The sequence below is a fragment of the Gopherus flavomarginatus genome, chromosome 6 (assembly GCF_025201925.1).
Source record: "Gopherus flavomarginatus isolate rGopFla2 chromosome 6, rGopFla2.mat.asm, whole genome shotgun sequence".
Taxonomy (NCBI): Eukaryota; Metazoa; Chordata; order Testudines; family Testudinidae; genus Gopherus; species Gopherus flavomarginatus.
In genome coordinates this window covers 75,086,369-75,111,718 of record NC_066622.1, presented here as the reverse complement: position 1 = coordinate 75,111,718, position 25,350 = coordinate 75,086,369, and the positions used below count along the sequence as shown (strand labels likewise).

The 25,350-nt window shown below is 43.5% G+C and overlaps 1 protein-coding gene across 15 annotated transcripts in view; it reads right to left on the bottom strand.

Annotated features, from left to right (window-relative positions):
- KAT6B (lysine acetyltransferase 6B) overlaps nt 1-24,266 on the bottom strand; it is a 200,510-nt gene extending 176,244 nt beyond the window's left edge. For 3 of the 15 annotated variants that reach the window (XM_050959880.1, XM_050959894.1, XM_050959895.1), the window contains exons 1-3: nt 22,798-23,075; nt 20,960-20,999; nt 14,981-15,871 (exon numbers count right to left, since the gene is read on the bottom strand). In XM_050959880.1, the coding sequence (XP_050815837.1) occupies nt 14,981-15,601 (621 nt within the window). In that variant the 5' untranslated portion in view covers nt 15,602-15,871; nt 20,960-20,999; nt 22,798-23,075. Of the gene's footprint in view, nt 1-14,980; nt 15,872-17,077; nt 17,134-17,473; nt 17,527-20,959; nt 21,059-22,797; nt 23,076-23,279; nt 23,301-24,194 lie in introns of those variants that run through there. The other 12 variants (XM_050959885.1, XM_050959891.1, XM_050959886.1 and 9 more) reach the window with 12 other exon arrangements.
- Between the last annotated feature and the right edge of the window lie 1,084 nt (nt 24,267-25,350).

Genomic DNA, 25,350 nt, shown 5'->3' with positions numbered 1-25,350 from the left:
GGCGGAAAGAAGGTTACTGCGTGGAGAGACACGGGGGCACAAGTGTCAGCTATCCACCAATCCTTCGTTGACCCCAAATTCATCAACCCAAAGGCCAAAGTTACAATTTACCCCTTCATGTCACAAGCTGTAGACTTGCCTACAGCTCAACTGCCTGTCCAGTACAAAGGCTGGTCAGGAATGTGGACTTTTGCAGTCTATGACAATTATCCTATCCCCATGCTACTGGGGGAAGACTTGGCCAACCAGGTGAGGCGGGCCAAGAGAGTGGGAATGGTTACACGTAGCCAAACCAGGCAAGCTTCCAGACCCATTCCTGTTCCTGAACCGTCCACAGAGGCCCCGTCTGTGTTACCAGAGACCCAGACAGAGGTAGTGGACCCGGATTCCATGCCTACCACTGAAACAGCCACAGCATCTCCAGTCCCAGGCCCGGAACTGGAACAGCAACCAGCACCAGCAAGTGCAACTACATCTTCAAACTCAACGCCAGAGGGCGCCAGCGAGCCAAAACTGGCAGAAGCAACAGACAGCCATACCCAAAAGGCTCAGCCAGAGCCTGAAATACCCTCAGGTGCACCAGCGGAGAGCGGTTCACCAGCACTGGAAACAACCCCATCACCTACATCGCTTCCAGAGGGACCAAGCCCAAGTCCACAGTCTGAGGAAGAACTGGTGACCCCAGACTCAAGGGAACAGTTCCAGACTGAGCAGGAAGCGGATGACAGCCTTCAGAAAGCTTGGGCGGCGGCACGGAGCACCCCACCGCCTCTCAGCTCTTCTAATCGATCCCGGTTTGTTATAGACCAAGGACTTTTATACAAGGAAATTCTTTCTGGTGGACACCGGGAAGAATGGCAGCCGCAAAAACAGTTGGTGGTTCCAACTAAGTACCGGGGGAAGCTCTTAAGCTTAGCCCATGATCATCCCAGTGGCCATGCTGGGGTGAACCGAACCAAGGACCGGTTGGGGAAGTCCTTCCACTGGGAGGGGATGGGCAAGGACGTTGCCAAGTATGTCCGGTCTTGTGAGGTATGCCAAAGAGTGGGTAAGCCTCAAGACCAGGTCAAGGCCCCTCTCCAGCCACTCCCCATAATTGAGGTCCCATTTCAGCGAGTAGCTGTGGATATTCTGGGCCCTTTCCCAAAAAAGACGCCCAGAGGAAAGCAGTACGTACTGACTTTAGTGGACTTTGCTACCCGATGGCCAGAAGCAGTAGCTCTAGGCAACACCAGGGCTAACACTGTGTGCCTGGCCCTAACAGACATCTTTGCCAGGGTAGGTTGGCCCTCTGACATCCTTACAGATTCAGGGTCTAATTTCCTGGCAGGGACCATGGAAAAACTGTGGGAAACTCATGGGGTGAATCACTTGGTTGCCACCCCGTACCACCATCAAACCAATGGCCTGGTTGAAAGGTTCAATGGAACTTTGGGGGCCATGATACGAAAATTCATCAACGAATTCTCCAATAATTGGGACCTAGTGTTGCAGCAGTTGCTGTTTGCCTACAGGGCTGTACCACATCCCAGTTTAGGGTTTTCACCATTTGAACTTGTGTATGGTCACGAGGTTAAGGGGCCATTACAGTTGGTGAAGCAGCAATGGGAGGGGTTTACGCCTTCTCCAGGAACTAACATTCTGGACTTTGTAAGCAACCTACAAAGCACCCTCCGACACTCTTTAGCCCTTGCTAAAGAGAACCTAAAGGATGCTCAAGAAGAGCAAAAGGCCTGGTATGACAGACATGCCAATTCTCCAATAATTCATGTAATAACCTTAGTCCCAGATCTGGACCTTAGCGTCCAAAATATGGGGGTTAGTATGAAAACCTCCAAGCTTAGTTACCAGCTTGGACCTGGTACCTGCTGCCACCACCCAAAAAATTAGAGTGTTTTGGGGCACTCTGGTCCCTCTGAAAAACCTTCCCTGGGGACCCCAAGACCCAAATCCCTTGAGTCTCACAACCAAGGGAAATAATCCTTTTTCCCTTCCCCCCTCCAGGTGCTCCTGGAGAGATACACAGACACAAGCTCTGTGAAACTACACAGAGAGACTCCCCCTCTCTGTTCCCAATCCTGGAAACAAAAAGTACTTTCCTATTCCCCCAGAGGGAATGCAACATCAGGCTAGCAATCCAACACACAGATCTCCCCTTTTCTTCCTCCCACCAATTCCCTGGTGAGTACAGACTCAATTTCCCTGAAGTAAAGAAAAACTCCAACAGGTCTTAAAAGAAAGCTTTATATAAAAAGAAAGAAAAATAAGTACAAATGTTCTCTCTGTATTAAGATGATACAACACAGGGTCAATTGCTTAAAAGAATATTGAATAAACAGCCTTATTCCAAAAGAATACAAATCAAAGCACTCCAGCACTTATATTCATGCAAATACCAAAGAAAAGAAACCATAGAACTTACTATCTGATCTCTTTGTCCTTACACTTAGAAACAGAAGACTAGAAAGTAGAACTACTTCTCCAAAGCTCAGAGCAAGCAGGCAGCCAGAAAACAAAGACAAAGACGCTCAAATCCCTCCACCCAAAGTTGAAAAAATCCGGTTTCCTGATTGGTCCTCTGGTCAGGTGCTTCAGGTGAAAGAGACATTAACCCTTAGCTATCTGTTTATGACAGTTGGACATTAGGAAAAAGTTCCTAACTGTCAGGGTAGTTAAACACTGGAATAGATTGCCTAGGGAAGTTGTGGAATCTCCATCTCTGGAGATATTTAAGAGTAGGTTAGATAAATGTCTATTCGGGATGGTCTAGACAGTATTTGGTCCTGCCATGAGGGCAGGGGACTGGACTCGATGACCTCTCGAGGTCCCTTCCAGTCCTAGAGTCTATAAGTCCACTGAAAGCCTACAATAGTAACTCTGAGAGGCATGAGTGGCCCCTGAGGTGTTAACTGATACCCATAGATGATCATGATCTGAATGTCAATTTTGTTAACCATTTTATTAATCATTTAAAAAGGGAGGATTGCAGATATGCTCAACTGGTCTCATTTGGGTGGCGTAAGTGGGTGGTGCTTGGGAGATACCACAACCATCTATTTCCCTCTCCATTCCTCCACCCCCCACCCCCCCGGGAAACAAAAACACCACAACAACTATCAACAGTTAAACCCAAGGAGGCTACCATGGCCCATGGGCATATTCAAGCCACTACCATTCAACTCCAGTATCAGCCAAAAACTCAAGGAGCCCAGTATAGGTCAGAGAGCACTCCAGATTTGTAAGTCTGCACATTCTACTGTGATCGGTCTCTCATTCTGGGAATTCATATGGGCAGAGTTTATTCTGCAGGTGGAGAATTGTTTCTCCCCTCACAAAAAACACTACCTACCATTAATTTTCACACTGGTGACCTATACTGAAAAAGTTAAGTCCAGGACCTCAATGTTTTCTCTGGAACACCACAAAGCAAGCAAATAGCCCCAGGTATATCTGCAGTTAACATTACCTTCCAATATACTGAACTTCCACAAATCAGGAGAGGTGAAATGCTTTGATTAGCTCTACACCTCACCAACATTTGTAGTCTGAAGTCAATGGCACTTGTGCTCCTAAGTCACTTAGTCACCTCTGCAAATCCAACCCTTAGGCTACAAAAATATAGGATTCAAAGACTAGTTTTAGGCTTTTACTTTTCAAAAATTTTGATTGATACATTAAAAAAAGTTACTATAAAACTTAAATGTATTCAAAGTCCAAATAACTTTTCCTTGTTAACACTGAAACAATATTGTTTTGACGTGATAAAGGCTTTGCATTTAAGAAAAGGTTTTAATAAAAATACAATTTTAGCTCTTGATGTTGCATATACATACATATATATATATACATATATATACATATATATACATATATATATACACACACACACACACACACACACACACACACACACGGGTTTTTTCTATTGAATGAAATGGGACTATTCATGTGAGTAAAGTTATAGAACTGTTTAAATATTGCCTGATCAGAATTATTTAAATTTTTTACAGTACTACTCTAGGCAAAAACAAAATTAAGAAAAAGAGTAAGACACCCACCAGTTGTGACATTAAAAAAATCCCACAGCATTTAAAACGTATTATAAATTTTCATCTACATTTGTAGTATGTCAGGAGCCTGGTATTATACCCTGGTCCGTCAGTTCCCTAGACGGTGTCCCTAGCTGCCACACCACAATGGCACCCTGTGGGGTTCCATGTTTACTTCTCTAAACAGCTAGATCAAAGAATTGCTCTATGACATTCCATGGCCTATTATGAAGAAAGGTCAAACTAGGTAATCATAGGGATTCCTTCTGGCTACCAGCAGTTTATAGGTAAAGTGTTGGTTTTTTTTTTTGCACCCTAACTGGTTACTGCCCTGGAAATAACCTGGCATCTTGTAAATGTGCTCTGACTCAAAGCATCGCCAATCTCAAAATTCTACAACTGACATCTTGTGAATCCTTCTTACAATGCACAAAGAAGAACAAAAACCATCTCACTCACACCCCGTTACGTTAGTAATCAATTTTGCACTCCTTACACACAGCACCAGCACATTATTCATGCCTAGAAGAGTCCCAGCACCAAAGAGTTCAAAATTGGCATTGCCCTTAAGTTGCCAAGAAAAGGTTTTCTAAACCACTTGACTTCCAAACTCTCCTCTCTCAGGAAGAGATTCTCTACTGAAATTTTGAGCTATCAAATTAGGAAACTTTGGCTGATTAGCAGTTGATTTATAGTCAAAGGATCATAAACATGAAGGGAGGAAGTCAGTCAAGGGAATTAAAAAGAAAAAAAAAGGCAGAAAACAGTTCCTAGTTTTTCCACCACATGTCGTACAACTGTGCTCTTATAACAACAAAGAACAGTGGAATGTATAGACAGTTAGAATCTCTTAAGCATCAACAAATCCCAACTGTACTATGATGAGCAAACATTAGCCAAACAGGGGAGCTGAAAAGAACTACTTAATAAAATTATGGCTGCTCTTGGGGAGAGGGGGGGACGACCAGCTTTGTCAAACTAGACAAGAGACTAAGAGAGAAAATTAATTTTGGTTACTAAGGTAGAACCTGTTTCTTTTAACATATAGAAATAATCTAGACAGAACAAACGTTTGTAAACTAGTTACACTTGCTAATGAAACAAAATTTAGATGGTCAGAGAGCAAAATAGAGAAATCCCTAAAACTTTTCAATTTGTAGGGCAACTGCGATGATGCCTGGTGCCCTGCAAAAATCAGAGCTTATAGAAAGGCTGGAGAGAAGTGAATATGAATAAAAAACTACCAAAATTATCCAAGTTTAACACTCTGCTGTCAGCTGCAATACATACATTTCCTTTAAAACAGAAGCACATTACAATGGCTTCTTTCTTTTTGAAGCAGCATTGTTTTCAGAAGATTAAGTAAAAGGACTTCCTTGTAAATTTAAGCGTCAGTGCCTGATATTCTATCGTTCCCCCCAGTCAGCAAAGACAATCCATTTGTGGTTGGTGGGTATGATGCAGGAGAACAAAAACCTGGCTTTCCAGGATGCAATTTCTGCTTAGCAACAGCATGACAGTATAGGATAAGAGTTCTTGAAGCTCTAGAACCAGACTGCAATGGAAAGGGCAGGGGAAAAAGACACTGGCTATGTTCTAGTGCTATGAGAACTAGGGTCTTCACCGTCAGCAAGGAGAACAGAAGAGTAGCAGCTCAGGGCGGGGGGGAGGGGAGAAAGAGAACCACACACACCTTCCTACCCCACATCCAAATGCAAAATTGCTTAAGGAAGTAAAGTCTGAAGAGATAGTACTATCTAGAAGACTTACAAATGAAGCGTCAGCTCAACAGAGCTCACGCATGGAGACTCTCTCTTATACACTGCTCTGGCAAAATCACTCACTGGTCCAGATTGTACCCTGGTATGTCACACCAGGATGATAGCATATATGGAGAAGATTTCTTTCCTTCACATGAGCCCTCAAAAAAAGATGAAGGGATGAAGGATTTGTAAGAGGAATTAAAGCTAAGTCTTCAAAACTCAGGCAACCAGAAAATGCCAGAACACCTTCTTAGGACTTTTGCGAGTCAGACGAGAGTTAAGAAGGAAGGAGAAAACTGTGGGAGGTGCAAAGGACTACCTTCTTTTTTGGAAGATTAAAGTAGGCTACCAACTCCCCAATCCATCAGAACAAAAAGTGATGGCCACCAAAACCCGTAGGTGCCAGCTTCCTCTGGGCCCAGGAGATGCTCAACCCCCTTCTCCGCCCCAAGCGCCACCCCCACCCCATCCTTTCTCCCAAGACCCCACCACGCCTCTTCCTACCCAGTTCAGCCCCCTCCTCCCAGCATGCCCCATTCTCACTCTTCCCTATCGCTCCCAGAGCCTTCTGCACCCCCCAAAACAACTGATTGTGGCGGGTGGGAGGTGCTGGCTGCTAGTGAGTGATAAGCAGGGCTGGAAGACCCAGGGCTGGAGCACCCACAGAGTCAGCACCTATGCCAAAACCACCACCACTTTCCATGAAGAGGGATTAAGATCTGGCTCAGAAAAGAATTAGAAAAAAGAACTGCAGGAACCAGATTAGAGGATTCATGGAGAGATACAAGGATTTTAGTGGGGTTTAAAGTAGCATTTCACCTCAAGAAATCTTGAAGCCATTTACCGAACTCCTCAGAATGCTTGGCATGAAGGTCTTGAGGTAACTAGCAGTACTCTTCTTGAGCCCATACTGATAGAGATCAAGGGCAAAGAAGAAATTTCTCTGTCCTTATCCCTGGGACCAGCACAAGATCAAGCAATATGTGGAAGATAGACTTCTTGTGGCAGTAGAGGAGGAATTTTTATAATCTTTGAAACTCCCAGGGATTTTAAGGACTAGTCAAGAGTCAGGCTCTAAGCCTGCAGAACGTAGACACAAGAGTTCAGTACTGGACTTGGATTCAGGAGACTGTCTATTATTTCCGCCCCTCACCCATCTCCAATCACCTCTCCCCAATCAAGTGGAGTAGGTCCATGAAGTAGAGTCACTCAGCCTACCAGCACCAAGAGGCACCCTCCTCTTTTCATAAAATCATAGAATTGTATGACTGGAAGGGACCCTGAGAGGCGATCTAATCCAGTCCCCTGCACTCATGGCAGGGCTAAGTATTATCTAGAGCAGGGGTAGGCAACCTATGGCACGAGTGCCAAAAGGCAGCATGCAAGCTGATTTTCAGTGGCATTCACACTGCCCGGGTCCTGGCCACCAGTCTAGGGGGCTCTGCATTTTAATTTAATTTTAGATGAAGCTTCTTAAACATTTTAAAAAGCTTATTTACTTTACATACAATTTAGTTATATATTATAGACTTATAGAAAGAGACCTTCCACAAACGTTAAAAATGTATTACTGGCACACGAAACCTTAAATTAGAGTGTATAAATGAAGACTCGGCACAGCACTTCTGAAAGGGTGTCGAGCCCTGATCTAGACCATCCCTAACAAGGGGTTTGTCTAACCTGCTCTTAAAAATCTCCAGTGATGGAGATTCCACCAACCCACTAGGCTATTTATTCCTATGCTTAACCACTGACAGTTAGGAAGTTTTTCCTAATGTCTAACCTAAACCTCCCTTACTTAAGCCCACTGTTTCCTGTACTATCCTCAGAAGTGAAGAACAATTTTTCTTCCTCCTCTTCCTTGTAACACCCTTTAAATACTTGAAAACTGTCATGTTCCTCTCAGTCTTCTCTTCTTCAGAACACACACACATACACACACACTTGTTCAATCCTCCCCTCACAAGTCTTGTTTTCTACACTTTTAATCATTTTTGCTGCTCTCCTCTGGACTTTCTCCAATTTGTCCACATCTTTCCTGAAATGTGGCACCCCAAACAGGACACAATACTACAGTTGTGGCCTAACCAGTGTGGAGTAGAGTGGAAAAATTATTTCTCACGTCTCACGGTTCTTTAAGATTTTCTGGAGAAGCAAAAGGGTTTGAAAGGAAGGCCTGTTTAACCAGCTGATAATGAATGCGTTCCAGGCCAGAGCTCCCTAGGTTTGGGATCTGTTGCAGGGACTGGGGAACTTGATAGTTCTGGGGGAGATTGCGAATAGGTTACATGACAGTGACCTGGTCTGCTGATACCCACTGGAAAACTTCCCTGTGGGGTTTACATTTGCCTAGATGGATGAGCTAATGGCCATAACTATTAAATTGGCTCCAGAGATGCAGATTTTCCCTCTACTTAATGCAAAAACAGGACAGACTTACTCATGAGGCACCAGTTCTTGGTTCAAGTAGGCTATCACTGGTGAGTTCTCCAACCTGATCATGACTTATTGGACTAGATGGTATTTCAGAGAAACCAGAGCAAGCCTGGCAACCTTAACCTCTAGAGCACTGCCTCTCCCTGGAAGAACTAAATCTTCTGAACATACCCCAAGTGGGAAATGAGCATCATATCCACTGGCATCTACGAGGAGGAAATCCTTCAATGAGGACTTGACTCAAGAGAAACTGACCCATCCATTCAGGTCTGAGAGAGCTTCCCTGACAGGAAGGCCTCTAGTTTGAATTCCAGGAGATTCCCAGTAGGTGAAAGACTAAGACATACCAGTTGTTGGCAGGCTGGTCACCAGGGTCACCTGTAAGGATATGCAGCTCCGGATGGATACCTCTGTAAGATTAAAAGCTCAAGCTGCTTGCAAGCCTGGAGTTGCATTACAGAGAACGCAACTCTCTTCTCCTCCTCTTTATCTACTATGACTCCAAAATGGGGTGAGGGAGCTTTTCTCCTGGTTCGCAACAAGCCCAGAGTTTCAAATGTGAGGAGGTATCCATCTGGATGCTGACTATTTAGCACTTTTGGACACAAATCCCTGAAAGAGGCCAGACATATAAAAGGTATTAAACAGACAGTTTGTCTGAGAGCAGCATCTAATTACCATCAGCATTTTGTTGGACGCTCGAGGGGACAGAGGCAAGCACAAATGGTAGTGTGGTCTACTGCTTTATAGTCAATCTGCTGAAAGCCTCATGAACGTCTGGTAAGCTGGGATAATGGACAGGTTTAGAGACAATTGCTGAGGTCAATGGACAACAGGAAGTCCCTTGGTCATTTGCCCCTGAGGAGAGAGTATAACAGGGACTCCATCTTTAACTGCTGTATTTAATAATTGGGTTCGTTATGACAGGACTAGGCTCAGCCTCATTCCCCAGATCATTCACAGACATGAAAGTACCTTAAGACCCATACCTGTTTGGTCCAAGGAAGTGGCAAGATGGCTCCTAGCAGATGGGAGAGGGTTTTGGTCACAGCAGGTCTGGTCTGACAAAGGGCAGAAGCAAGGGTAAAACTCCATTAAGTAGCTTACAAGAGTTACTTTGAGGACTCAGGAGATTATAGAACAACCATGTAGGCAACAATAAATCCTTCCTCTTGGCACCTCTGACTCAGGAGGATCAGAAGGAAAGAAATAAAGCTGATTACACCCTCTTTAAATTAGGGCTCAGGCTTGAAGTTTGTTGCTAGAGCCTGTTAGTGTTAAACTTGTGCCCAACTACAGGCCAGGAGGAAAAAAAATAGGCTTATTCCTCTGGAATTAGGAAGATGGAGAGGGGATTGTTTGCTCTTGTTTTTAAAAACTGCTGTCTGTCTGAAAAATCTTTGTAAACAAAAGTTTTGGCCAGCCCTCAATATTTTTGGGCCATTGAAGGAAGAGAATATATTCTTTCCTCAGAAATGCACCCAGATGGGGTTGGAACTAGAGAAGCTAGAATGTTGTCTGTTAGTTGAATGGAGTCCTGCAATATGTGGTTTAGGTTCTGCACTAGCAGAAGACATATGGAGAATTTCCTACAGACGGACCCTGCAAGTGGTGCAGGTGGTCCTGGATAATTTCAGTGTCAGCTATGGTAGGTCACTATAGGCAAACAGACGTCAGTGGGTGTGGAACGCCGCCCTAATTATGGAACAAGTACAGTGGGCAAAAGCAGGAGAGACAACTTCCTTTCTGCTTCTGCTCTCCAGTATATCTGGAGGCCAGATAGGTAAGGTGGAGCAATTAGCAAAGCCTTTACCCAACAGGCTCCAGCTGCCTTTCCACGGGGAAGAAGCAGAGAGAGGAGGAGCCTGGAAGAGGGGGCTGGGTGCCAGAATCTTCTCTATACATTGGCTCCCTGCCTGACAGACAGAAGGAGAAACACCCAGTGTCTGCACTAGCAGAAGCAGCATCCCAGACAATTGAAATTCAACCCATGCCAAGTTATAATCTGAAAAACAACTAAGGTCTTCACAGGCCAGTAAAAACATTAAATAGGAGTTCAAAGTATGAAAAATTAATAGAACAGCTTGTTTTTGCAATAAGATCAATTTGTAGGGACAAATTGAAAGTGAAAGAGAAAAACCATACAAAAGAATGACTCTTGGCATAAAAATCTAATGCAGAGAACTATTACTCAACTGTGTGGTTTTTTTTTTTTAAAGGTATTTGAGAGGCCTAAGAAAATATTAAAAATGAATACATATCAAACAACATATTGTCTCTTCTGATTCGCCCAGAACACAGGAAAGGCAAATAGCTATACCTGTGTTCTAGATACCCACTATCTGTCACAAACCACTGCACATCCATGTCTACACAGAGTAAGCTCCTACAAATGATCAACCCACATCCCTTGTTTTTAAAACAGCCCCTCTTTATTAGTACATGAGTATGTGGGAGAAAGAAGGTAAGTGTAAGCCACCACACTAGTCTCAAAATAGTTATCTGTTATGCTCTTTAGAAGTTCAATTCATTTAGCTCTAAATCACACTTTCTGCCATCCAACCCAGAAAGTGTATGGTTGAAAACCTAGGGTACATTCCTAATGGAATATGTTTTGCCTATGGGCCAGGTGCTTCCATCCCCCATGCAGACGAAGAGAAGCAAAACGATACTGAGAAATAAGCGGCTCCGTTGCACACTTCTCTTCCCATATTGCTGGGAGCCCTCTGAAGCCCCTCCATGTAAATGTAGTACCGAGACATAAGAACTGCCATTTTAGGTCAGACCATGGTCCATTTGCCCAGTACCTGGTCTCCAATGGTGGCCGTACTACAGCTTCAGTAGGAATGCACAGAATAGAGCAATTATGGGAGCAATCCAGCCCTGTCTTACAATAGTCAGAGGTTTAGGGTCACCCCAAGCATGGGGCTACATCCCTGACCATCTTAACTAATAGCCATTTATAGGCCTATCCTCCATGAATTTACCCAGTTCTCTTGGGAATCCAGTTATACTTTGGCCATCCTATGGCAATAAGTTCCACAGGTTAGCTGTGCATTTTGTGAATAAGTACTTCCTCTTGTCTGTATTAAATCTACTGCCTCTTTATTTCATTTGGCAATGGCAGGTTTTTGTATTGTGTGAAAGGGTTATATCACTTCTCTATTCGTTTTCTCCACACCATTCATGATTTTAGAGATCTCTATCATGTCCCCCTTTAGTCAGTTCTTTTCTAAGCTTATCAGCCCTAAATCTTTTCAGTCTTTCTTCAAATGGAAGCTGTTCCATACCCTTGACCATTTTTTCCCACTACTCTGAAACTCTACAGGAAGCAGAACTGACATTTAAACACATGCTCTCCTTTGGACTCATGCAAATTTTCTAACGGAAATACACATGGTAGTTAAAGCTTGCAGAAACAGCAATACTCCACTCTGAGTTCTATTCCCACTGCAGCAGGGAGGTAATACACAGCTATGGTGGAATGCCAATGTACTGTACCACTCCTAATATAACTCTGATGCCAGAAGAAAATGGATCCAAACAGCTTCATGGAAAAGGCTAACCCAGGATCCACACAGCAGTGCTCTAACATCTCTCTGGACCCTTGTTATATGCATGCAGCACACTTCACCTATGAGTTCACAACCCCACCTATCCATCACCAACATTTAAAAGGAGTTTGCAACTCCCGTTTTGCAAGGCAAACTTCAGAGTTCCCACAGCATTATTTTGTTTATTACAGAAGCATCTAGAAGCCCCAACTGAGATCAGGCCCCCACTGTGGTGGACACTATATAAACCTAATAAGAAACGTTACCTCACACTGGGTTCCCTCCAAGCCCCCAACAAAGGGGAATATCAAGGTCTGCCCTTGGTCTCACCAGTCTGAAAGCCCATTTACTTCAGGGGTCTCAAACACACGGCCCACGGGGTTATTTTCTGCAGCCTGCAAGCTCCTAACCCCCCACTCCCCACCCTCCCCCAGCATTTACCTAGAGCGGCTTCGGCCCAACGCGCACAGGGGGCAGGGGAACCGCGGTCAATGGGAGCTGCTGGGGGAGGTGCCTGAAGCAACAGCCACATATACCCCTGCACCTCTCCTTCCTCAGGTTCCGTCGGCTTCCCGGAGTGGTGCAGGGGCAAGGCAGGCAGCCAGCCTGTCCTGCCCCCAGTGCACATCAGGCCAGAGCCTGCCCCCGAACTCCCTGCCCTGAGCCCCCTGCCATACCCTGCACCTCAACACCCTGCTGCACCCCAACCCAATGCCCTGAGCCCCCGCTGCACCCCTCCTACACCCCAGTCCCCTGCTGTGCCCCTCCTGCACCCTGACCCCTGCCCTGGGCCCCCTGCTGCACCCTGCACACCCTGACCCCCTGCCACACCCCTCACCCCTCCTGCACCCCACACCCCAACTCTCTGCCCTGAGCCCCCATCACACCCCACGGTGAGTGCAGAGAGATTGGGGAAAGGATTGCCCCCTGCACTCACCTGTGGAGGGAAGCAGAGCGACACAGCGCCAGCCTGCTCCACTTTCCTTGCCCCGGCCCCAGCCGTGTCGCTGGGGGTCGGCTGGGGAAAGGTCCTGCACTCACCTGCGGCAGGAATTGGAGCGCCATGGCTGGGAGCTGGTGGAGTGGGGGGATCCCCCGATCACCCCCAAGACCCTCTGCCCCTTATCAAATCCCTCAGCCCCGGCCTGGCCCGACACTTATATAATTTATTGAAGGGATAGTTATTTTAAAATAAAGTCATGCAACTGGTAGTTACGTACAGGACATTGCCACATTAAACTATATTGTAAGAATTCACCTACACAACTATTATGGAGCCAGATTCACAGATCCTCAGTGTCAGCCCAGCACCGTTATTTGAGTGGGGCTACACAGGTTTCCAGAAGCTGATGTAAAGACTTTGAGTAAAATCTAAACAGCATAAATTAGCAGTACATCTTTATACCAGAATTTGCTTCATATAACGAAAGCTCAATTCTTGTAACACCACTTGACATCAGAGGACTGATTTGTTGGACATATGTTCAAAAATCAAATTTAGATCTATATCAGCATTTCTCAGTGGTATACAATAAAGGTTAACTTTTCCAGCACTAAGACCTGTTTGACCATTTGCTTGCCCTGAACATGAGTCACTAGCCCTACACTACCAGTGGAGATTTCCTCCTGAGAACACAGATCATGAAGATCTGACACATTATTAATGTGTTTTTGTTTGCTTCAAATGATTCACTTCAGTGTAGAATACTGGAATTACAGCAAGAATTCCTAAAAGTACTTATAATGAGGAAGCTCTCAGTGGTTTGCATTTTAAAAAAAAAGTCAATTGGTAAGCAATATTCCTGAATTTCTATTGCAATTCTAGGGCCTGATGCACTTTTCATACATGAGCAATATCACTGAAATAAATGGGTAACTGTGCTTGAGCACTCCCCTCCGACATCTACATATAATTTTGCAGGCTCAGGCTTCTAGCCAGTGTCACTTTGCCATCAGCTCTATAGCTGAATTGCTTCTGTACAACAAATGTAGAATAAGACTCAAGCTACGCTGAGAGGAGAAAGGAACGAAAGAAATGAACGTGAAAACTGCTAAAAGGAGAATTGATAGAGATGCCATTTGCAGCCCCCATAACTGTCAAAAGAAAGGTGTATGTTATGCAAAGTCAGAAGTGAGCACTAATAAAAGGCATCTGAAGTTCAAAAGCCACTCTGCAATTAATCCATTAAAAAAGCCACTGAGATGAATAATTCAAGCTGAGTGGGATACCAAGTGGCAGAGTAGGAAAAAATCTCTAGTGAAGTTTCCAAAAGCACACCACAACCTCCAAGTGAGGAATGACCAAGGAGTCCCTTCAGGTATTTTTTATGCCATTGATGCTCTCTCATCATCTTATCCTTTAAAATCTTGGGTTGAAAACACAGGGATAAGTTTTAGAAAGAAGTCAGAGCCATTAAACACCTCTGCTGGAAGTATAAGGGCCACCTGGTGACAAAGCAGATATATGATGGTCAAGAGAATTAAAATGGGCTGAGAACATTCTTCAGGACAGAGAGAGCACCAAAAGATAGCATGGTAGAAGGAAGAGGAAGCAACACATTGATCTGACATCTTCAGTTCAGTTCCTAGATGCATATATTATTAACGTCAGCTCACAAACAACCACAGTTCTAAAGCGGAGTATAACTAAAATACATTTAAAAAAGGACTTAAGACTACATTAGAAATGTATTAACAATAGATCTCATTAGTGTTACTACAGTTGTGAAATTGTGTCTGATCCATGCATTATAGTACAAAACTACACACACAAAGAAGCGAACTGCTTGAATTCTACTTATTTTTATGCCAGGATTATACCAACATCATAACATTACTTTATCAAGCTGGTGGAAAAGGTGACAAAAAGTAATCATTTCATCTCCAAAAGTGCCCAAGCACAAAGGCACACACATCCCTTTTCCACATAGCTCCCCTTCCCTATCTTAAAAAACAAAACCAGAAACAACCTAAAAACAACTTCACAACAGCATATACAGCAATGCAGGCATCACCTTTCAGAACATGTTAGTCAGATTCATTCACAAACAGTTAAATTAATCCCAAACTATTCCAAATTATAACAAATCAACTTCATATAAAACCAAAGGAAAACTGGATTGGCATTTATTTGGATTTTGTTTTCACATCTAGATTTGCCTTCATTTTCCACACTTACCTGGTCTTTTTCATGGGGCAGAAGGCTTACGGGAGGAAGAGAAGCTGGGAAAGCACTGGAATATTTTGGAGTTCCTTTACTGTCCAAATTACCATAATTCACCCTATATTGAGGTCCATCCTTTAATAACCTCCCATTATTTACAGCACGCTTGGCCCCCAGCCGTAATCTCTGCTGAAAGACAGGGTTGTTGAAAATACTTGCTAGGTCATTTTGACTTCTCAAATATTTCTCTATGTTTTTCAGAGAGGAGCCATTTGGTTCCTGAAGCCCTTCGATTGCTCTTCTCAATAGTTTATTCCAATCCACATTACGAAGCTCATTAGAGGCTCCTCTAGATCCCTTAACAGATTTAGGAAGAGTGCCAGGTTTAACAGACGAAAAACGCCCAGGATTATCTGGGTCCTTGTAGGATGCAAGGCCTTTGTTGGTAACTTTAAGAATAGAGCCATCTTGAACACTTAGTTCCAACTGTTCCGAAACAGTTTTCTTATCTAATCCATGTGAAGCGCACACAGCATGACAAATTCTTTCTTCAGATGGCCTTTGCTTTTGCTTTTTAACCTTTTGTATAGCCTCAAGAATCCACTCTGTATAAAGTGGGTTTGCAAGTTTTACCATGGTTGACCAATAATATCTTCCAGCCAAAAGTTACCCATAGAGGTTCCTCTTTATTCTTTTAACAAATCTTTCCAAGGTTATTCACAACTCTAAAACAATCAGAGGGTTCCACATGCTGTTTAGCAGCTTCTCAGAAATATCCATCCTTCAGGAATCAGAAGAGACACAGGAACACGTGCTGACTGAAATTCCTTATTATTTTACCAATTTGGAAGTCTAGAAAGACTGTTCCTGGTGGTACAGGTACATCCTTATTAGGGAAGATAAAAGCTTTAGAGAGAGAAGAAAAAAAAAAACAAACAGTTAATGCTGAAATAGATACAAATTAGCAATGGTGTCATTTTTTTAGCTTGGACATGTTCCAGTAATGAAGCCTCCATGTGACTTTTTAAGAACAGCACTCTCTTTGCAAAATGTGTTTAAGAATTCCACACTTCCCTCCTCTTTTAGGAAGTGATCCACAGAACGCATAAATTTCTACTCATACCCAGTATAACTGTAATTTTTTAGAGTCCTAATTCCCCAACCATTTACTCACTGATCAGTTCTTAAAAGGATTCAATTCAGTGAAGTCTTTCCTGATGGAACACTTTCGGTCAATAGACCTTCTTGAAGCCCACCACTGTAAAACGTAAACACCATATATATGCACTATGGTCTTGTAATTAATGAAGAAAGGATTAGCTGCACCTGTTAGGCAATTCGTTGATAAAGTGCCCTTTGTCAAGCACTCCCTCCTTTTCAACAGGTTACAAAAATTAAAAAACTACCTGTTTTGTCTGATTAGTTGATATATTAGTTTAATCACAACCACCACCAAAACATGAATACTATATGACTGATATAGTGCCCATAACAAGTATCAATGTCACAGTATGTACAGGGATAACTATACACCACTGAGCTACCATTATATCTGAGGCTGAAAACAAGGGCCTATTTGTGCCAGCAATACCAGAGCTTCTTAGGAAGTAGGAACTTTGCCAATGGAGTGACAGGATGAGTCTGAGATAGGCATAATGTAATTACATTTATAATTCCTATTTTCGGTATGACTACACATAGAACACTTGACTTAAACGTACCATGTGCCATTTATATGTGGCATTTGTTTCAAGACACAAATTTGCTCAAATTTCTTCTATTAAGTGAGTGATTACATGACCTCCAAAGTTAGTTGAAGTTTAGAACACCATAAATAGTTTCTTGGTAACTCATTTTGTATCAAGGTGTTAAGAAAATAAATATACCCATACACGGAGATGAAAATATACTTCATTGTTAAGATCATTCTGTTTCCTGACATAATCTTCAAATCTTAAATATAGATGTTTAAAAAAAAAGTTAACGAACCACTTCTGAGGACATGCCCTATTATATGCCAGCTTTAAACAACAAACACCACTTGACAGGATTAATACTTTGATAAGAAATAAAGTAGATAATAAAATACCACCACATGGAATAGAACTCAACATTTAAACTGACCATTCTCTTGACAAGAAGATGATTCTCCAATTCTCCAGAAAAATCTAAATTTAAACAAACAAATATATGTACGTGTCCGCTGTTGAGGCAGCACACAATGACTCAACAGCAAAGTGCAAAGCCAATATTAAAATCTCATGTAAAAAAAGTGGCTTTTGCAATCAAGTCTGTCTATCCAATAATGAGCTCACCTTGTTGTTTTAAATAAAAATATTCTTGATCTACAATACAACTGAAAATTGAGTATATGGTATACTGTATTAGCAGAAAATGGAATTGCAATTCCACAGGTTACATGTATCTAGCAGCTGTAATTATTCTAATCTTCTTACAAGATTGTAAGTAATTTTCAAGAGGAGCAAATAGGCATTTGTTGGGTCTTACATTTTTCTTCTCTCTTTAAGTTTCAACTCCAGATCAGGTCTCATGTGGTAATCCTGCTGGGCAGTAAATAGTGGAAGTGTGGCCAATTACTGATGAATTTAAATGGCTCTAGACCAGAGGTTCTCAAACCATAGTCCACGGACCACCAGGGGTCTGCAAGCTCCATTCAGGTAGTCAGTAGATAGCTCCCTCTAAGATGAGACAATGAAGGACCCACCCACATAATTCTTGCAGCAGCGCAGGCATGGGTCCATAAATTAGGTGCCTGGATCCTGGAGAAGACACACATGTAAGGCGAGGTGGTGGTGGCGGCCTTGGGAGAAATAAGGGGTAGATGGGAGGGGGCAGTGCGCAGTAGGGTGAGAAGAGGGGGCAAGGGGAATTTGGGATGTGCAGGGCTGCAGCGGCCACAGAAAGAGGTGACTTTCCCCAGCTCCAGGGCTGTGGCTACCAAGGATAGAGAGCCCTCCTTCCCCGTCTCAGCTCTGTGGTGGGGGAGAGACTGCCTTCCCCCCCCCCCCCGCTTCCCAGCCCCAGTTCGGGGGCAGCTGTGGTGGGGGAGAGAAGGGAGACACTTCCCTTCGTCCCACTTCCCAGCCCCAGACTGTGGGCTGCTGTGGTGGGAAAGAGAGGGCACATCCATTGCATTAGAAAGGTAAGACTACTGATATTAAAATATGAGTTGTGTGCTTTTATTTGTACGAAAAGAACTTTAATAATTAAAGTTTTTTTATATATATAGCACTTTTATTCAAAGTACTTTAGCTTTGGTTGGGGCTTAAGTAGCTCTGAGATTACAAACACAAATTCAACAGATGGCCAAAATAAAAAAAGACATTCTTAATAAAATTAAATAGGATTTGGATATCGCCCTGACTCCTATACTGAAGCTTCTTGATCTAAACAGACTGGCTAGTGAAAAGGTGGCCCCACCCATTCAAAGTTTAATTCAAGTCCACACTAGTACACAATCCACATTAACTATTACTGTTTGAAAACTGTTCTGCACATTTGAAAACAGTTTTCAGACTGCTGTAGCTAGAAGTGTTCAAATATAAATTGATATTCCATTGTGGAAAGGGTTAAGTTTAAGACAGAATGTCTACTCATGGGAGCCATGCTCTGGTTAACTACACAAGGAAGGTTCTAATATAGTTTCATTTTGAAACCACATGGATGAGAACTGTGGGTGAAGACAACTTCAGACATAGCTGCAATGCTCAAACAGAGAGAGAGCTGTAGGCTGAAAACAGCCCATGCTTTAATTTTTGAGCATTTCTGAACCCTGGAAACTGTCTTAAAAAAAAGATCCCACAAGTAAATATACCTTCGAAGTCACACTAACACCCATATCCTGTAATAAAATTTTGAGGGAATTCCCTGCAGTGGCAAGAGATTCCTATTCAGCTACGAGTCCTGTAGCACCTTATAGACTAACAGACGTATTGGAGCATGACCTTTCGCGGGTGAATACCCATTTCGTCAGAGGCATGTCCACAGCTACATTTCTTATAAAAAGGAGAGAGAGAGAGAGAGAGAGAGAGAGAGTTATTGAGTTGTGTGGCTCTACCATGGATTTTAAATGGGGATAAAGGTCAGTGCCTTAATTAAGCCCTCAAAACCATAATTGCCGAGTCATACAAATTTGCCACATTTTAAATCTACTCAAGTTTATACTACATTAATGTCGTATGAACTACCATAACATTTCCATTAAATTCCAAACCACACAGTGTAGGTTTTGTTCTAACCTCTGAGGATCCTGATGAAGCATATCAATATAAATACTGTAACCTGTGAGTTACAGGAATTTTTATTAGCCAATGGCTCTGGCAGAGGTGTGTGCAAGCTCTAGGCTACTGCTAAATTCTGACTACACTGCTGTGACACTCTTGCAGCAAGCAGCAGAGTCACATTTTTACCTGTTTACTTTAAATTCCCTCTGTCACACAACCTCCTGCATGCTAGCACCTACTATATCAACACTGGTGGAGTGTATCCAGAAGTCCAAGAGAATTTCCACTGCATATGACAAGGTTTTCTCAATGGAGAAACAAGACTTCTAAAATTTACTTGCTCCAGAGGTCCAGCAGAGCCTGAGGCCACGTCCACACTACAGAGTAAAATCGAAATTAATAAAATCGATTTTATAAAACAGATTTTATAAAATCGATTTTATGCGTCCACACTAGGGCACATTACTTCAGTGGCGTGCGTCCACGGTCCCAGGCTACCATCGATATCCGGAGCGGTGCACTCTGGGTAGCTCAGTAAAAGAATGGGACCAATAACTTCGATTTCCGTCCACACTAACCCTAAAACAATTTAGTAATATCAATTTTAGGGTTACTCCTTTCATTTAGCTGGAGTACAGAAATCGATTATAAGACCCCTTAAAATCGATTTTAAGTGCCTTGTAGTGTGGACGGTACAGCGTTAAATCGATTTAACGCTGTTTAAATCAATTTAACGCTGTAGTGTGGACCTGGCCTCAGTTTGTTAAGCTTCAAGGCAATACTTGTGCAGTAAAGCTTCTGAATGACTTGTTTAAAAATTTAACAAATAATGAGTGTTATTCTGTTGGTTTGTCATGGAGTGTATTTAATTAGGCAAAGCACGCAGACACCTTCACAATGGGCATCAAAAAGGTCTATTGTAAATGAAATACTTAATAGCAAAAAATTCCTCAGAATATAGCCCAGTTCAGTGCTTTTGTGTCTGGTTTGCCTTACCTGGTAGAAGTTTTAACTTTTTTTTTTTTTTAATTAATTTTTTTTTCAGAAATTGGAAATATTGGTAGCAATTATTAAGCCAAGTCTAAGACAACCAAAAATCAGGTATAGTCTTTCAGATTCAAACCCCCAGTTTGAATCTGAAAGCAAAATATCTGACTCAGCAAAATATGACTCCAAGAGTCTTTTCAAAGTTAAAACAAGTGAATACTGCAAGATTCAAAATAAAGCTACAATTAATAATTTTGCAAACTATGCTTCTCTAGCACTGCTAAATCCAGATCAAAGTCATATACATTTAAAACTCAAAACTGCAATTGTTATTTGGCTAAAAGTTTGTTAGCAACTTCATTTTATTATGTATAATAGAATTACCAATTTTCTTGGTGTCAACATTAATCTTCAAAAAAAATCATTAAATAATATTCTATTAAGATTTTCATAAACTCCAACAAAGCAAGAATTAGTTTCACCACCATAATCTTAAATTGGGAGGGACCAGTTCCAAGTCTCTTGGTGGCAGGCATTAACTTAGTGGTTCAGCAGCCTCACACGGTGTATTATGGTTTCAGTTTCTCAAATGCTCAATTATGCTTTGTTTTGAAAGTCATAGCAACTTTGATTACTTTTAAAATGCAGTATTTAAGAAGCCAAGTGGTTAGGAGTCAGTAATCCTTTATATGTTCACAAAATGTAGCCACACATTAATATTTAGCATGCAGATACAGGAGCTCTGGAAAACACAGTATCTTACCTTGCAGTACAAGAAAAGACATCTCTTTTCAATGGTTGGCCTGTGTTTAAATCAAAAGCTAGGCTACAGCAAAAATAGTTGCACGATCTTAGCTTCATTCTAAAAATTAAGTTAAGTTGTGAAAAACAAATCTACTGTAAGGCTAAAGCTAATTAAAGAATACCTTGACTGAACATGTCATTACAGGATTATAAGATTAGTGACTACACTCAAGAATGACATCTTCCTTTAGCCCAAACTAGTATCTGGATCATTCAGAAACAATTCTAGTTTCAGAAAACAAATTGTTTGCTTAAATGGAAAGAAGTTATAATTTAGCTGTTCTTTTTCACAAGAAAAACAACAAGCTTTTCAAACACAGATCTAAAAAAAATAAAAGCTCAAAGTTATCCTCAGTTGTTTTAAATATTATGCACAAGTTTTTAAAATATGATTTTAATAGAATAGATGGAGGGGGGAGGAAGGGAGAGAGAATAGAAAAGACAGTGAGTTGTGCAACCTGCTGGTGACCTGTAAAGTACCATTTCATTCAGCTCCTTCCTACTTGCTCTGTTCACAGACAGCAGGAGCAGCAGCAGGCCAGCTCTCTGCTGCAGCATCAGGGTCAGGTAAGGACTGCAGCAGGAGCAGAGAAAAGAGAAAACTGCCATTGCATTAAACAAACTCTCTTGGCCACACTCCTTTCATCCAGCCCATTATTTAGAATTATGCAGCCCATCAATTCTAATTCTTTCCTACTATCCCCTCAATTCAAGATTCAAGACGTAAGTTTCCTCCTCAAAATAACAACAGCCACAACAGAAAAAATCAGATGGGGACTCCCAGTTCATAAGACACTGTTTAAACTAAAATTATTCAAATCATGGAGCCAGTGATTTCTTTTCTCTTCACATGGTATATACCTTTAATTGTGAAAAGTGAATAAACTAGTACTTCCATAAACTTTAGCTAACTGCAAAGGGAGAGGCACTAGCAACTTTAGCTGCAAGAAACAGATTAAGGGGTTATTTAATTTCTTGGAGAGCAGCACGTGTACATCAGGATTTGATGAAGTGTCTGGATGCTGTAATACCCCACAAGCCACCATAAGATCACACATTAAAACAGCAACAACAACATGACAGAAACAAGCACCACCAGCAGCAAGCAGCACTACCACAACCTGACAGCAACAAAAGTAAACGTTTGCCCTTCACACCTTCCCCCCCCCCCCCCCGCACATTTTAAAAGCACTGAATGTGCTACTACTATGACAGTGATTTCAAGTAATCAGCGACTGGAAGGAGGGAATATTTTGACTCTCGGGTTAATCTGGGGTGGATGCTTTGGTTGGAAATATATTTGGAGGGTCTGGGAGTAATTTAAAGGTAAAGTTTTTTTGCAGAGAGGAGGCGGATTTGTAATTCTCAGTGAGAGAAGTGACAAGTTTTGGCCGGGGATGTATTTTAAACTAAGTGTTCTCAAGGTGGAATTTTTGAGGTTGCATGTTTATTTTGAAATGCACAATATTTTTGCAACCTGGGGTGGGGAAGATGTATTGGCAAGTCTCAAGTCGGCTATCGCAGGGGGACGCTTTATTGGGAAGGGAGATGAAGGGTGTCATTTTATTTTAATTCTTAAATCCTCCCCCCCCCCAGCCCCATTTTAAAGCACAAACGTTCTGCACGTTTTATCTGGCAGGGCTGCAGAACCGGGTGGGTGGGGAGGGCAGCATCACTGCGCAGCTGTCCCCACATGAGGCAGTGCCTGTGTGTGTGTGTGTGACATGCCCTCCCCTCCCCTGGGGGAGGGATGCTGTGGGGACAGATCTCCGCTTCCCCTCTCAGGGTACCACTCACCTCTGCTGGGATCAGGGCTGGGAGGGGGAGGAGCAACCTCCAGGTGCTGCTGCTGCTCCCCCTGCTGCTGGCTCTTCCCCCTGCTGCTGCCAGGCTGAGGCAGCTGCCACCACTGCTGCTGCGGCGGCTGCTGGCTCCCCCCCCGCCCCTAGCTGCTGTACTCTCCCTGCTGCTGGGCTCACCTAAGCCGCCGCCATTTTGTTTCACCCTGTTGTAGTTAACGTGAATCCGACATGACACTGATTACAGCCCAATGGAGTCTCATTAAAACCTTACCTACCCCCCCTCCCGCCTCGCGCGCCCCGCCCACCGCCGCCCGGCATTGGGCCACTCCGCACCAAGCTCATTGGCCGCTCCTCGCTGTCCATCACCAGCCCGCAGGAGACGCGCGCCGCGCCCAGCACCCAACCAGCCTCCCCATTGGAACGTGATGCGTGCCAATCACGAGGCGCGCCCCTTCACTCACAAGGAACCCCGCCTACCTGTCAAGGGGGAGGCACTGTGGACAACCATTGGCCGCTGCCGCCGCCAAACACGGGCAGGAACCCGGCTAGTCCCTGCCCCAGCCTTGAACTCTACCGATTGGCAGCCGATTACTAGTTAGGGCGAGGGATCTCGCAGCCTTACCCTTCTATTGGCTACCGCACCCGTCAATCTCGCCTACTTCCCACCCCCTCCCCCAGTCACCGCCTACTCCTGAAGTTTGTTCGAGAGGTGAGCGCTGGCAAGCGACAGCGACGGCCGCTACTGAGCCAATACTTCAGGGCGGGCGCGCGACACACACTAATACACAGCGTTAAATATTGAGCTTCATGCGCGTGCTACGGATCTCGCCACTCGTACGGGCGGGCGAGATAGACCCTGCGTGTTGTCTCAGCATAACCCTCCCGAGGTGCCTGGCACTAGCAGCGGCTTAGCGCGCACGGACGCAGCCCGCACCACGGAATGGAGGGGGTGAGGGGCACAATGACTCCCAGCTTCAACGCCACATGCAGGTCCCTGCAAGTTTCTCCATGCAAAGCACAAGAACTTCCCTGTCATCCCTTCTGCTAAGGAACGATTACAACCTACCCGTACAGGGTGACCGCATGCAACACACAAAAAGCCAGTCACCCTCTGCCTTTCCTCCCCCACCCAACCCAGCCATCCCCTCCTCTGCAACATGCACAGGGACGCTGCAATGCTTTATCGAGCATAAGTGTCTGCAAACACGTGCATCAGCCACCAATGCGAAAAGAAAAAAAAAAGTACCCAGCTTACTGACAAGCCCCTTGCACAGAGAGGAGGGAAAGGGGGTTGTTATGGTAAATTGCAGCCTGTCACCTAATGCAAAACAAAACCCATCGCATGCTCCCTGTTATTCCCCTCACCCCCACATAAACTCCTATGAGTCTAACCTCTGGTGCAGGTTTCCCCCCTTTGCTTGCAATGACCTCCTTTCTCTGGCTGTGTGTGTTTCTGCAGCAGCGGTTCCTGCGGAATGTGCTGCCCCTGAAACGCGATCGCGGCTTCTCTCTCTCTCTCTCTCTCTCCTGGCTGCAACCAGAGCCAGGAACACAACAACAACACAACCTCCCCCTGACACATACACAGCGAGGAAACGCAGCCAGGAGAGACAGACAAGGAAGGTGGGGGGAGGCTTGAGAGATTCCGAAGTTAACGGATTGATTGCATCAGTTACCTTTTCTAAACTCCTTTGCAAAAGGAAAAAAAAGAATAATATATAGAGAATACCTTGGCTCCCCTCCTCCTCTGTGGGGCTCGTCTTCTTACACTTACACACACATACACAAAGAGAGGTGGGAGAGAGATCAGACACACAAAAATAGGTTGCAACCGTTCACATCAGAATGTGGAGGAGCAAAGAAAAAACAGAACAAAAATTACTATTATTAATTTTTTTAAAAACCCACCCTAAACCTCAAGCCTTCCTGATGCTAAATGGAGGCAGATTGAAAGACTGGTGCTAAAACACAGAACCTGATAACAGCTAATTGAAAGGTTAATCTACATAGCTTGTGACAGATGAGGTCCCTCCCCACTTTTCTGTCTACTGCTGGAAAGTAGGAAATTGAGCTTTTTCAAAAAAGGGAGGAAAAAAATTGAGGAAGGTTGAAGGAGTTGTTTGTTTCTGATTATCAGTGCCAGTACGGTTAGGTCTGGGTTTATATGCCAGGCATCAGGGGGTTTAGGTTTGGGGTATTTTGTTTGGAGTGGATGGTGGAACATGGTTATCATAAACATCTTTGGTGATTTTAAAGCATTCTGCAGGGCTCTCAAGCTGCTGAGATCATTTAAATGAGGGAAAATATAGGGAAATTTAAAATGCATAAATTAAAAAACAGAGAGACTGCAAAATCCTTCATCATAAAATGCTTTAAAATTGCTTCAATCCATAATGACGGAGTCTCTTGCACCCCACTTGCCCCACTCTGGGCAGGACTGTGTTAGAGGGAATCAAAATTACCGATGGAACAGAAAAAGGATGAGGAATTTGTGAATATTTCCCTCCCCTCAAATCTGATGTTTATCTGGTGATATTAGTATAAGGAC